We start from the raw sequence: 13,505 nt of genomic DNA on the forward strand, positions 1-13,505 counted from the left end.
AGTTTTTTTTGTAGTTTTTGCCTTTTTTTAGTTTGACAACTTATTTTTATATATATATAGATAGTTTTTTTTTTTTACTTATGTCCTGGTCGTCATTTATACTCCCTGTGTCCCGGTGCTTTGTTGATTGCTAATCGAACATTCCTTTTGTCCTGGTCGCTTTCTCTTTGAGTGTCGTCATTTATTAGTTTTTTCCTTTTTAGTTTTTTATTGGTTTTTACCTTTATTTTAGCTTATTTTTCAGTTTTTTCCTTTTTTTTAGTTTTTTTTTATTTTTTATTTTTTTTAGTTTTTTACCTTTTTTTAGTTTTTTTAGTTTTTTTAGTTTTTTAGCTTTTTTACTTTTTTTATTAGTTTTTAGTTTTTTTTTGTAGTTTTTGCCTTTTTTTAGTTTTTTCAGTTTTTTTTTAGTTTTTTATTGGTTTTTACCTTTATAGTTTTTTTAGTTTTTTAGCTTTTTTATTTTTTTTATTAGTTTTTAGTTTTTTTTGTAGTTTTTGCCTTTTTTTAGTTTTTTCAGTTTTGACGTCACCTGATCCAGTTTTTCAGGTGACGTCACCTGACACATCCATCCATCCATCCACAGACAACTTATTTTTATATATATAGATATATATATATATATATATATATATATATATATATATATATAAATATTTATATAAATATATATTTTTATATAAAGTATCAATATTTGTAAAGTATATAGTCATGGGTGAACACAGGTCTAAACCTTAGAGGAGATGATCAGATGAGTGGGATCAAAATTGGAAAAGTGTATAGTGTATCAGCCACTTTTCCTAGAGGAGGGTCCTTTGGGATAACTTTTGGGATCCTCTGTTGCAAGAGGATCTTCTTCAACTTGACCAAAGATTTATTTAAATGACCTTTCCACGAAATTCTGAAAAACATTAACTTGAAAATACATTTACTTCGTTTTCGGCCCCTCCCTCTTCGTACAGAGTCCTCAGATTCCCTCAACCTCAAGGTTTTCTTGAACACACCAACGTCTGTATTGCATCCGTATAAGTACATCTATCCGTATGTCCGTATAAGTACATCTATGATTGAGACACTGTAATTTTATATTTATACAGTTCTAAACTTAAGTCTTTTAAGGTTGCTACAAAGTCATCTTTAATTGGAAAGGAAGGATCAGTTACTGCTATGCCAAGAAAAGCTACTAAAAAAGTAACAAAAAATATTGAAGCAAATGGGGAAAATGATGAGGAAGTATTATCGACTAAAGAACACCATGTAACTCGAAATGCAAGAAAAAGAAGAACAATTACTGTAGATGTGAAAGAAAATTTTGATATGAGTGTTCAACCAAAAGAAGAAATTGTTCTTAGCCAAACTGTTAACAAAGTAGGAGAACATGTTCCAGCGAAGAAAACGAGAAAGAAGAATGTAAAAGAGGTTTGGTTTTAAGAATAATTGCGTTAGACTCCTGAAAAACAAACATATATCAGGATTCTAGTTTGTTTGTTGGCTTACGTATGGATAGAAACTTTGGGGTACATATAACCAAGGTTGCTATTGTAAGTAACCAAATAGATATGACAGGAATCCGTAGTTAAAAAATTTGCACAACCTAATAGAGTCCATCTCCCTCCATCTAAGAAACAATTCTGCATACCCAGTTGTTAATGTAGCAAAACATCTTTTTTTAAAGCCAGAAATTAATTCCTTCTCAATTTTTTCTTTACGTGCATTTTTTGTTTATATTTTATTAAATGGTAAATATCATGTAGTCTAAAGAGCTATTTGATAGAATATTGCTTAACCTTAGTAAATAACCTCTGTAAAAATGGCTTTGAAGCAGGAAAAGATTTATGAATCAACGAGTAGGGTTTATGGTACATGCAATACTAGTAAATGCAGTGTTTAATACAAATCCTTCTTCCGTGTCTAAATCATTTTTTTTTCTTACAAACCTTAAGAACGAGCTAGTTACGCGAAAATATTCAGATTATAAACTTTTTTTGCCTGAAATTTAATATTTAATGATTCATTTGCATATACTACTAGGCTACTACCACTAACAACTCGTTGCAGCACCAAGCCGCATCAGGCCAACACAGCTACGCACATCTATTCAGAACTTCCCTCTTTACACTCACCCTGGAAATTTGAATTCTATTTAAGTAATGCCTTACAACCTTCCCATCCCATTAGGGGAAGACCTGTTTTTCGTTTGGCCTTAGATGGATGACCGAAAAGGAGGATCTGGCATTTGCATTCTGTTTAGAACACCGTACTATTTCAACTAAGCATGGTTTAATAAAAAAATTTCTTCTTGATCTGCTCGAGCCTTTTTGGAGTTCTAGATCCAAATGTGAACTTTTTTTTTTCAGGCCGCTTTGAGAGAAGAAATCGTCACTCATTGTCTTGTGATACTAAACCTTATATACTTTGTTTCCCATCTCCTTGAAAAAGGTATAAAAATCAGCAAAAATATTCAAAATTTTCCAGTTCAAGTTTCGTGCTGTAGAAAGGGATACAGATGTGTCACCTTTCCATGGTTTCACACTCCTAGTATCATGTCACGGTTTTGAAAAGCACCACGTAGGAGCTCAACTTTCTCTGACCTCATTATCACACAAAATCTTAGAGTTGGCCTACTTTTATATTTATTTAGGCCTGCATAAATATAAACATAGAAACTTACAGTCAGCTAATTTTAAGTTTATGTTATTTGAAAGTATTTTTTCACGCCAAGTAGACTTATGTGTTTGAAATTAAAGAGAAAACTCAGTAGAAAAAAAGTGAAACAAGAAACTAAACCAATATTAATTTTTTTTTCAACTAAAACGACTGGTGCCAAATGAGTCTAGCCTACACCATATTTCATATGTGTTTTAGCCGCCCAGGGGGCTGGAACAGGGGTATTATTAACTCTTTTACGTCATAGTTAAATGGTTTTGAAATTTTATAAATAGCATATCGTATGATTTGTAACTGTGATAAATTTTGGTTTGTGCGAATATCCAGAATCTAGGTATTTTTTTGACTTGAAATTTTTGATATTTTAGTAACGTCATTGTGCCCTCGAGTTGAATAGGTTTTAAACTAAAGAAAAAATCATATTGATCTGATCCAGTCGTGATAAAACAAAACTTGTTAGAATAATCAGGGGAGAGGACTTCCTGTAAAAATAGCAATCTTTTGATAAATAAAAAAAAATATATATTGTGAAAATTTGCTAAAAAGATTGATAGTAGCCCCCTTCAATTCTCCCGCAAAGTTGATAATGATACCATAGAACTTAACACGAAAGCAAATGCACTGAAGTATTCTCACTATTAACTTCTATGTATTCTAACAACTTGTTAGAATAAAGGGTGATGAGCTAGGATACGTCGATATTTCAAATGTCGGTATCTGTGGAAATTATTCAATCCGATAGCCGAAGAAGTCGTATACCATTTCGAAAGCTTGCACAATGAGTGCCGAATAAAATATTGTGATTAAAAGAATAAGTGCGAGTATAATATCCTCCTTCCAAAAAGAATTATTATCTTGAGGTTTTCGTATCTCCTTTTGGTAAGGTATTTTGGGCCGTGCTGTTTCTTGTATAGGGAGGTTGTCGTTTTTTGAATACGATCGACTATTTTTGACACCGTAGTATTCACGATTGTCCCTTGCAACATTAAAGCTTAAAACGAACAAAAATTATTGCGTATATGAGAGGGTTCTTAATCTAGCGTAAAGAGCAAGGTATTGGCGATAGGTAAACCCCCTCATATACGTAATAATTTCTGTTCGTTTCAAGTTTTAATGTTGCTCCTTACTTTCAAGAAAAAACTTGACGTGGAAAAAAGCTATAACTAAAAGATCTTTCTCTGTCCTCCCTCAAGATCTAAACCTCTTCTTTCTTCTTGTCAGCCTTTGATATGGTACGATTTTAGTGTTGTAGACATTAAGGCTTTGTATTCAATAGGTCTCTTAATATTGTACAATCTGTGTTACCTTATTGAAAGCTATAAAAAAGCCTAGATCCTGAAAAAAGCCTCTCACCCTAAACCTAGAAAGAAAGCTTTATTTCCAATAAAACATCACACGTATAAAGACAAGAGTAGCTGGTATTACCCGTCTCCGATCCCGGGATTTGAGGTTGCAATCCAGGCTAAATCCTCTCGTTAGGTCTGATTATACCGATTTATACCTACACAGAGGACAGTAATGGTGAATAACTTGTAAGTTACTCTGTCATGGTTATCCAAATACCCCTAAGAAAATTTTGAGAGAGTTATATTATGATCAATGAAAATTTTAGTACTTAGACTAAACAATTCCATTTTTAAACCTCAGGCACCGTTGTGAGAATCTTTTGATATTCCTTTAGAAATATTGACTGTATGTATCTACGCTTGTAATTAAAGGACATGTTGTATCTTTAAAGATTGCTGAAACTGAAATTAGAGATGATTCTACGAAAATTGTAAAAAAAGGGAAGAATGTGTTAAAAAAGGAAGAGATAGACGAAGAAAAAATAAAAGTGGAAACCGAACTTGAAAAAACCCCAGAAAAGAAATTGAAAAAGAGAAAAGTAACAAAAGCTCAACTTCACCAAGATGTTGTTAGGAAATTAGACAAGGTCATGTATAAACAAGATTACAAGTTTCCAATGCAATACATTCCAAGGTCAAAGGTCATCAATGGATTCAATGGTTCAGTCAGCTCTACTGGACAAATGTTTGTCGGCGCCCATGTTTCAGCGCAAGGTAAATGGCAAATACACTTGCTTAACATCTATTATATTCTTTTTAGGGATAATATCTCATGTGTATAGGCTAGGAACCAAAGAAAATTGAAACGGGACCAGAGAAAATAAATATGCGTGGATTGCTGGATTTTCAACATGGATGTCATGGCAACTGAAAACCACAAACACTACTGACAGTATAGTTTGACCGGACGAGCAAAAAGTGACGTAGCAAAGTAGCATGCTACTTGGGCAGTTTTCAAATTTGTTGGCAGATTTCGTCTGAAAATACCATTTTTATGCTTAAAAATACTTTTTTCAAAGAAAAGCTGTCAAAATACAAGTTGTGCTGCTAAAATGTCAGCAGTTTTTAAATTGAAATGAAAAAAACAAATCTTTGGCGAAGAATGCTGCTAACAGTAGACACTAAAATTCGAGACTCATTGAGAGTTTTAACATTTTGCTAAGTTACATTAGATGTCGTGTTTCTTTTCTTATAGACGGGTTTGAACTGCCATTCTAATCTGTTTTTACTTTTTGTTTGAAAATGTGGATAAAGCGTCGAAAAAAAAGGATCGTATGTTTAGGAAAAATAGCACATCTCAAGTAACACAGATTTTCCGTAATTTCCTATAATTTTTATTTCTTTTTTGAACCTCAGTTCTGTGACCGGAGGATACAGATTGGTGATGAGAGCTACCGAAGCACGTGAGAACTAAACGCTCAATTTCCTGATGCTTTCAAAATTTGTTGTTGGTCACAGAAATGTAAGATTTTAAATTGGTTTGGAAGTCTGTGATCGTAGAAGTTTTACTAGCAAATAATGGGTCTAAGAAGTCTGTGAAGTTTTCAGTTTTGAGGTTTGATGTGAAATCATAGTACACAAGATTAGTTCAAGCTGGCGATTTTTATGAAGTTACTAATTGATACAATAGGTCCAATGACTATACTTGGTACATTTAACGCAAAAACCGCATAAAACGTATATAAGGAGTTTTGGTCTTCGATCGTGGAAACAAGTCCAGCTCATATGTGTGTTTACAATTACATTTAGGCAAAAAAGAAATAAAATGAATAAATAAAATCAGCCACTTTTAAGTTTCCCTTTCCCCAAATTGCCACTTTAAACTTGCCACATGAATATCCATTTAAATATACTACTCTTTTTGTGGATGATAATTTTCGCAACTTTTAGCTTGACTTATTGCAATGAAGAATTTATTGCATATAGAGGAATAGAGATCTGACCTTGACAGGGAATATGAAATTGTGCAGGCATTGTTTATGGCTGGAAAAGTGTCCTTTTACACCAAATTTTTTTAATTATCCTAAGGGAGGCATTTTGGCCAGCCTTATAAAGAAAGATAAAAGAAGAAAACAACGAAGAAAGAAAAATGTCCAAAAATTTTGAGTGTGTTTGGACACACTCCAAAATCAAATAGCAAAGTCAAAAAAGAAATTGAAATGAAAAATATGTGCAATGTTGTGTGGGAGGCTGCTTAGCTTTAAATTTATTACATCTTTCTTTACATCTTCTTTTCTGATCCCAGCTCCGTTGAAGAAAAGACCGGAATGGCTATCCCGGTTTCGCTTTCTTCTGAAATCTAGCACATTTCGCTCATGCAAATAATGACAAGCCTGTGTGGTCTTGGTAGTTTGACATCCCAGTCTTAAGAGACTCCCGCTTACTCCCTGTGTGTAGGCATGTTATAGTATATAATCGATTTTTACGCAGTGTTGAAAATAAGTTTATAAAGTACAAACTATACAATGGTAAAAATGACCTACCAGTTCATTATATTAACTAATACCTTAAGTTATAGATTAGTGTTTGAGTTTCTTAACAATCAAGCTGTCGAAAACAGTCTTAATACTATGAGGGAATGGTATCTACGGGCCTCTAATGGCAAACTATTTCCGTTAAAAATAAGGTCTTAAAGGCTGGAAGTCACGATTCGCTTTAATTTCGCTTTTGGAAGAAAAAATTTCTAAGAGTGTTAAAGAACAGGGTTTCTAAATTCGTTAATTTATCTCGTTTTGTTCATCAAAACCAAAGATGTTTGAATAATAGTAAAATGGAATTGCGTATTTTTGAACAGCGTTAGTCCAGGATAACGGCGAAATTTGACTCAAAATTTTTCTCAGAACATTACCCTTGCTCTTTCTTTTTATCTTTATGTACGTATATATCTACAGATTGTAATTTCAATGGTTTGACTTCAAAATTTTGGTTTTTAAAGAAAATATAATAGTTTTTTCCCTAGACTTAGCGTTGTTTTGTATTGGCCAACTATTGATATTGTTTTTTTCTAGCATTGTTTTGTTTTATGTTTTCTTTTACCTATATAATTTAATAGCTTTTGTTACCATCCCTTCCCCAACCCCCTGCCCAAGATATTAAAAACTGTTGGTATAAATTTTGCAATTTCGACCCCTTGTGCTAACTTGGGCTAGCTAGACAATTAATAAATCGTTCTAGTTAAAAATGTATATTTTAAATACCCAACTTCAACACCCAAAGCCCCTTCAGAGTCCCTATGCAATCGGTATTTTCTCCTCCCCCTTTTATTGTTGTTCCTGGCTCTAATTTGCCACTTTGATGAATATTTCGGTATGGTTTGTAGCTTTGCGGTGAGTTTGGCTTGGGTTCAGTGGTCTTTGTCCTGGTATTACTAGCTAATAAATCATTTCCTCTAGGAATTCGTTATGCATTGAAAAATAAGTCGTCTGTTTACTGCTATAGTTAGGATTAACTTTGTTTTTTTTTCATTTTTTTGTATGGACTAGGAATAGATTATTAAATACTAATTTGTCCACTTTTTGGATCAACTGCTATAGTTTGGATCAACTTGGTTCTTTGTTTTTATGGCACTTGGTATTAACCAAGTGACATATAGCAATCGCCAATTCTGTCGGTCTGTCTGTCTGTCGATCCCGGTTTTGCTACTTTAGGCACTTCCAGGTAAGCTAGGACGATGAAATTTGGCAGGCGTATCAGGGACGGGACCAGCTTAAATTAGAAATAGTCGTTTTCCCAATTTGACCATCTGGGGGGGAGTGGGGGGCCGGTTAATTCGGAAAAAATAGAAAAAATGAAGTATTTTTAACTTATGAATGGGTTATGGAATCTTAATGAAATTTGATGTTTGGAATGATATTGTGTCTCAGAGGTCTTATTTTAAATCCCGACCGGATCTGATGACATTGGGAGGAGTTGCAGGGGGGAAACCTAAAGTCTTGGGAAACACTTAGAGTGGAGGGCTCGAGATGAAACTTGATGGGAAAAACAAGCACAAGTCCCAGATACATGATTGACATAATCAGAACGGATCTGCTCTCTTTGGGGTAGTTGGGGGGGGGGGGGGTAATTCGGAAAAATTAGAAAAAATGAGGTATTTTTACCTTACGAACGGGTGATCGGATCTCAATGAAATTTGATGCTTAGAAGGATATCGTGTCTTAGAGCTCTTATTTTAAATCCCGACCGGATCTGGTGACATTGGGAGGGGGGAGTTGGGAGGGGGAAACCTAAAACTTGGAAAACACAGAGTGGAAGGATCTGGATGAAACTTGGTGGGAAAAATAAACACAAGTGCTAGATACATGATTGACATAAACGGAACGGATCCGTTCTCTTTGGGATAGTTGGGGGGGGGTTATTTCTGAAAAATTAGAAAAAATTAGGTGTTTTTAACTTACGAACAGGTGATCGGATCTCAATGAAATTTTATATTTAGGAGGATATCGTGGCTCAGAGCTCTTATTTCAAACCCGACCAGATCTGGTGACTTTGGGAGGGGGAAACCTAAAACTTGAAAAACACTTAGAATGGAGGGATCGGGATGAAGCTTGGTGGATAGAATAAACAAATGTCCTTGATACGTGATTGACAGAATCGTATTGGATTCGCTCTCTTTGGGGGAGTTGGGTGGAGGGGTTCAGTGATTTGGCGAGTTTGGTGCTTCTGGACGTGCTAGGACGATGAAAATTGATAGTCGTGTCAGGGAGCTGCACAATTTGACTTGATAAAGTCGTTTTCCCGGATTCGACCATCTGGGGGGCTAAAGGGAGAGGAAAAATTAGAAAAAATTAGGTATTTATAACTTACGAGTGGGTGATCGGATCTTAATGAATTTTGATAATGAATTTTGATATTTAGAAGGACATCGTGACTCAGAGCTCTTATTTTAAATCCTGGCCGGCATTAAGCCTCTTATTTTCCTTTTTAAATCAATCTATTGATTCATAGAATTTTGTTAGAGCTCATACCATATGATCTCTTGGCTCTTAGCTCTTCTCGCCTCGTCACAAGTGCCATATGAGCTCTTAGCTCTTGTTCTTTATGCTTTTGTGTGAAGTAAGAAAAATTTATGAAATATTGTCCACTTTTTCTTCCATCAGATGGCGTCATTCTGTTATAAAGACAATATTTACTATTCTGTAGTCTCTCATTTTTGGTAATCCATCCTATTTTTATCGATGAGAGTTAAGAAATAAAATTCTAAAGATAAAACCTAAGTCTCTCCCCACTTATAAAATATTGCTCACTTCACTTTCACTAGCGTCTAGGTTAGACAAATTGGTGATGCGAGTGTTCACTTTTATGATGTTATATTTAATATTGAGTTATTTAGAAAACAAACATAGAGTTAAGATTTAGCCCATGTTTTTAACCATAACCATTTTTATTTTAATCTGTTTTTAAAATACAGGAGGTTTAGCTGAGGCTGTATTTAATGCTGCTGAAATTGGCGCTCGTTCATTTGCACTATTTCTTCGAAGTCAAAGACAATGGTTAGCAAAGCCCATGGAACAAAAGATTATTGATGATTTCAAGGCCGTTAGGGAGGTAGGCTGTTTTTCATTTTTTCCTAAATTTAAAGAGAAATGATATAAAGAACCAAGGTAATAGAAAGCTAATGGAATATACGGAATAAAGATGTGTAGCGAAAATTTCGCCTTTGTGATCGATAGTGTTTTCTCAGTGCAAACGAAAACGAAAAAGAAAAAGAGGAATTAAAATAATGGAAAAAAAACATGGAATTATTAGGAATAAAACAAATCAAGAAGATGAACACCAAAAAATAAAAAGGAGAAGTGTGGTGTAGGTAAAAAAAAAACAATTAAAGATAAATAAATCAAATATCCTTAATAGAGCTACTCCTGTTCAATCCAGGGAGCAACCAAAATAAAGCTTTAATTTTTTTTTCTCCCATTATCTGTAGTACGAACAAGGCGCTGCATAGGAGTAGGTTCTTGTGACGAAGAAGAAAAAAAGAGTAGCTCCTATTTATAATTAATGCTTTTTGTGCATAAAAGACCTGTATTTCAGGTAAAGTGAGGTAAGATATCCAAAATAACTTCTTGTTTCTTCGTCATCTTAATTTACAACCTAAGAATGAAACTATTTTAGCCTTTGGGTTTTGTTTCATGCTGGTTCAAATTTACTTACGACGGTGGAGGTTGAGATATGTCAGGGCATATAGAATGTAATTAAAGATCTGTTTCTGTTCGTGTCGATCTTGCAAAATAATAATGATGCTGGTGATGGCAGGATATTTCTTTTTGAAAAAAGCTGGGATAATTCTGCCTGCGAATTATGCCCTTTGACGTCGGGGCACATGTATGCAAATAGCATGTAGTCTAGGGTTTCGCCACTAATCTGACAAAATACGCGCTTTGTTTAGATTGGAGGTTCTCCAGGGTGGGATATTTTTTTAAGGGAAGTGTACTGATTCAGGTATAGTGCATATGATAATATATTGTATAGCAATTTTTCTCTCTAATTTGACTCTAAAAGGGGTGTAAGTCGCATGGCCTTTCCTTTTACATTTATAAATTTATTTATTATGTTATAAAAACAATATTTATTATATATATATATATTGATAGAACTTCATTTTCAGGAAAATTAGTGCTTTCGCCTCTACTTTGAATTCTTTCATACTCCTCATATTTTTAGGCGTGATAACGGATTAAATTACAACTACAAATTAAAGACATTAAAACATCATCAAATATTTTTTTTATTTATTATTATATATGAAAGACGAAGTAATGATTTAGTTATTATTAACCGGACCTTTTTTCATGGTAATTAAATTAGGTAGATTGATTTACATACATTGCTGCAGAAATGTTTCAGAATTGTCCTTTTCCGGATTGCTTCGTTTTTAGTTTTCAGCAGTTTTAAGCAAACATCGGCTGTGATAATTAAAACTGGGGTATATGCCATTTTGGTTGGAAATGTGTTACGTATGTGCCATGAGTAAACTAAGCACGAGGAATTGAATGATGCAGTCAGAATTGTCATACCTTGTACTAATGCCGAGATAAAAAGAGACATAAGCCTCTAAGTGGCGTATGTCTCTTTTTTTTTATCAGGTCTTGTTGCAATTCAGAATGAAAGAAGAGGATTATCTTACGGAGGTGGCATTTGCTCTCTTATAACATGGGGACCTGGCATTTGTCTCCTTTTTCTGTCAAGGAAAAACGAGACAGACGCCATAAAATGAAATAATTTTGAATCTGCTCAGAATACTTAAATTTAATTTGTACCACTGAAAAGAGTAAGAAAGTTGGTTTAGAATTTGTTTACTTTCCCCCAAGAAGCCTCATCTTTCCGAGCGACCGCAGCCGATAAACTCTTTCCCGTTTTTTGGCTCTCCTGAAAAGTAACGATTATGTTGCAATTTTAACTATCGCAGCCGACATTACTAGGTAGCTTCGAAAGGTCCACTCCACAGAAAATCGTGTGGGACTAATCGTTAAATTAAATTCAGAAATGAGATTCGAAAGACGTAAAATTATTTTATTCAGGCGGTAAATTAAAAAATTGAAGTTTGTGTATTTCGGGACTATTTTTAAGACACTTTTTCTTCCCTTTCCTTTTTCAAAGGAAATCAAGACAGTTCAAAGACGTGTAAATACAGCCTAACAAATAGGGAGAAAGAAACTAAAACAGCCAAAGAAAGAAACAAAGCAAAATTCATAAACTTGCAGTAGTGACAAAGAATGGTCATATTTCATAACAGAGAAACTTAAACACCCAAATTTTCAATGACTCAGCAACAAAGGAAGTTTTGAACCAAAGCAAACTGAATTAAATAGCTCCAGCTAAGTTAACAATGTACAACACGAAAGATGTTTCTATGTTCGCATCACGTGAACGAAATAAAGTATCATCACTCATAAATTTTAAGAGTGACTTAAATAGAATTTTATTTAAACTGCATTTTCACTGCCTGAAAAAACGTTGTCATGTTTTTTGAATATCGTTTTACTGTTTGTTTAGTTCATCAAATAGATAAGTAAAAAATTATACACGGTCTCTCTGTTTGAAGGAAGGGGGCAAAATAAGACAATTTACCTATATTTAGGTAAAAAAGAAAATACAAGTGATTTTATTGAAATTAAAAAGAAGAGGAAAAAATATGCTGGAACTTTTTAATTTAAAACCTATGGTAACTTATGTTTGTTTGAATAGCAACAGCTCAGGGAAAATTATCTAGCAGATTCTTTTTTTATATTTATTTTTTTTTTACTGACGTTTACCAGAGTTTGTAATCGTATTAATTTATGATACGGGCAAAGAATTTATGACAACTACACACACAGGCTATTTGTATAAAAATAATAGGAAATTGTAGGGAAATTGCAGAAATGTAAATCCTAGGCCTCTGGAATGGGAAAATGTCTATAATTGAAAATGCTTGCCTGAAATGCTTTTGGTAATTGAGCTTTTTGCTATGGAGATTTCACAAGTGCGGATTTCAACTGTTTGGAAAGCGTTACTAAATTATTCACTGTAATTTCAGCAATCGCTTTTTATTTATTTAAAGAAATATTTATTTATTTCTAATTTCTTTAAATGATTAACAAAAAAATAATAAGTCACGAAAAATGTGGCATGAAATGGAGACCTCACCCGAGAGAACACTGTTGAAGGATTAAGTATTAAAGTAGGATCATATTTTATTTCAATTATGGTTTGTTTATTTACAATTGCAAACTTGTAGCATTAATTATTAAAAATTTTATCAATTATTATTTTACCACTGTTGTATCTGTAATAGTATGTAGGGACATAAGGTGACAAAAGAGTTTTTCCAGACTGACATTTGCCGGTGTTTGTACTCTTGTTTGTAATATGTGACAAAGAACAGGCGAACTGCTAAACTAGGAAATTTGCACGCTTTAATGTGGGTTTAATAGGGATGAAAAAGTATTGGCGCAAATGATGCTGTAATTTTATCCACGAGAACCAGAAGGTTTGAAATAAGCCGAAGCTGAGTTTAAATTTTTGCGAAAAGTATAAAGTTTCTTTGGATTGAACCTGAAAATTTCTGGAAGTGAGCTATTATCTCTGTATCTCTATAGTGACCTTTTGGCGAAATTGATTCTTTTTGTCTATTACCTAATGTAAAGCAATAATAAATAAAATAGATAAAACTGGTTTATTTTTATTTTATTTGTAGAACTAACTACGGTTTTTCTGGGTAATGCTAGATGCGATTGACTAATCTTTTTTCCCGCTCTTGTTAGGTCTTTAGGTCTTGTTAGGCTTTATCGACGGTAACAGTTTTTTAAGTACTGCTCTTTGTGAATAAGACTGCATTCCTGTCTAATAGGACTAGGTTATCCATCGACTTCATCGCAAATTAACTGGTCTATTTTTCCTGTTTTCTAATTTTTTTTCAATTTATATGCAATTAAAAGTTTCATTAAAGTTGCTTTATTAATTCATTCTCTTGGCCTGCTTTGTTCTTACGTTTACGCTGATGTTGGCAAAACAGAG

General features: G+C 33.6%; 2 protein-coding genes across 7 annotated transcripts in view; one reads left to right on the forward strand and one right to left on the reverse strand.

Annotated features, from left to right (window-relative positions):
* The window catches only part of LOC136043037 (protein bric-a-brac 2-like), a 150,836-nt gene that overhangs the window by 100,743 nt on the left and 36,588 nt on the right, over window positions 1–13,505 (reverse strand). The gene's annotated exons all lie outside the window — the stretch shown is intronic.
* Window positions 1–13,505, forward strand: part of LOC136043009 (probable endonuclease 4) — an 87,798-nt gene that overhangs the window by 11,922 nt on the left and 62,371 nt on the right. For 3 of the 6 annotated variants that reach the window (XM_065727931.1, XM_065727921.1, XM_065727901.1), the window contains 3 exons: window positions 1,120–1,419; window positions 4,406–4,727; window positions 9,421–9,557. In XM_065727931.1, coding sequence (XP_065584003.1) covers window positions 1,168–1,419; window positions 4,406–4,727; window positions 9,421–9,557 — 711 coding nt within the window. In that variant the 5' untranslated portion in view covers window positions 1,120–1,167. Of the gene's footprint in view, window positions 1–1,110; window positions 1,420–4,405; window positions 4,728–9,420; window positions 9,558–13,505 lie in introns of all 6 variants that reach the window. The other 3 variants (XM_065727913.1, XM_065727897.1, XM_065727909.1) reach the window with 2 other exon arrangements.

This window comes from Artemia franciscana, chromosome 2 (assembly GCF_032884065.1).
Source record: "Artemia franciscana chromosome 2, ASM3288406v1, whole genome shotgun sequence".
Classification (NCBI taxonomy): Eukaryota; Metazoa; Arthropoda; class Branchiopoda; order Anostraca; family Artemiidae; genus Artemia; species Artemia franciscana.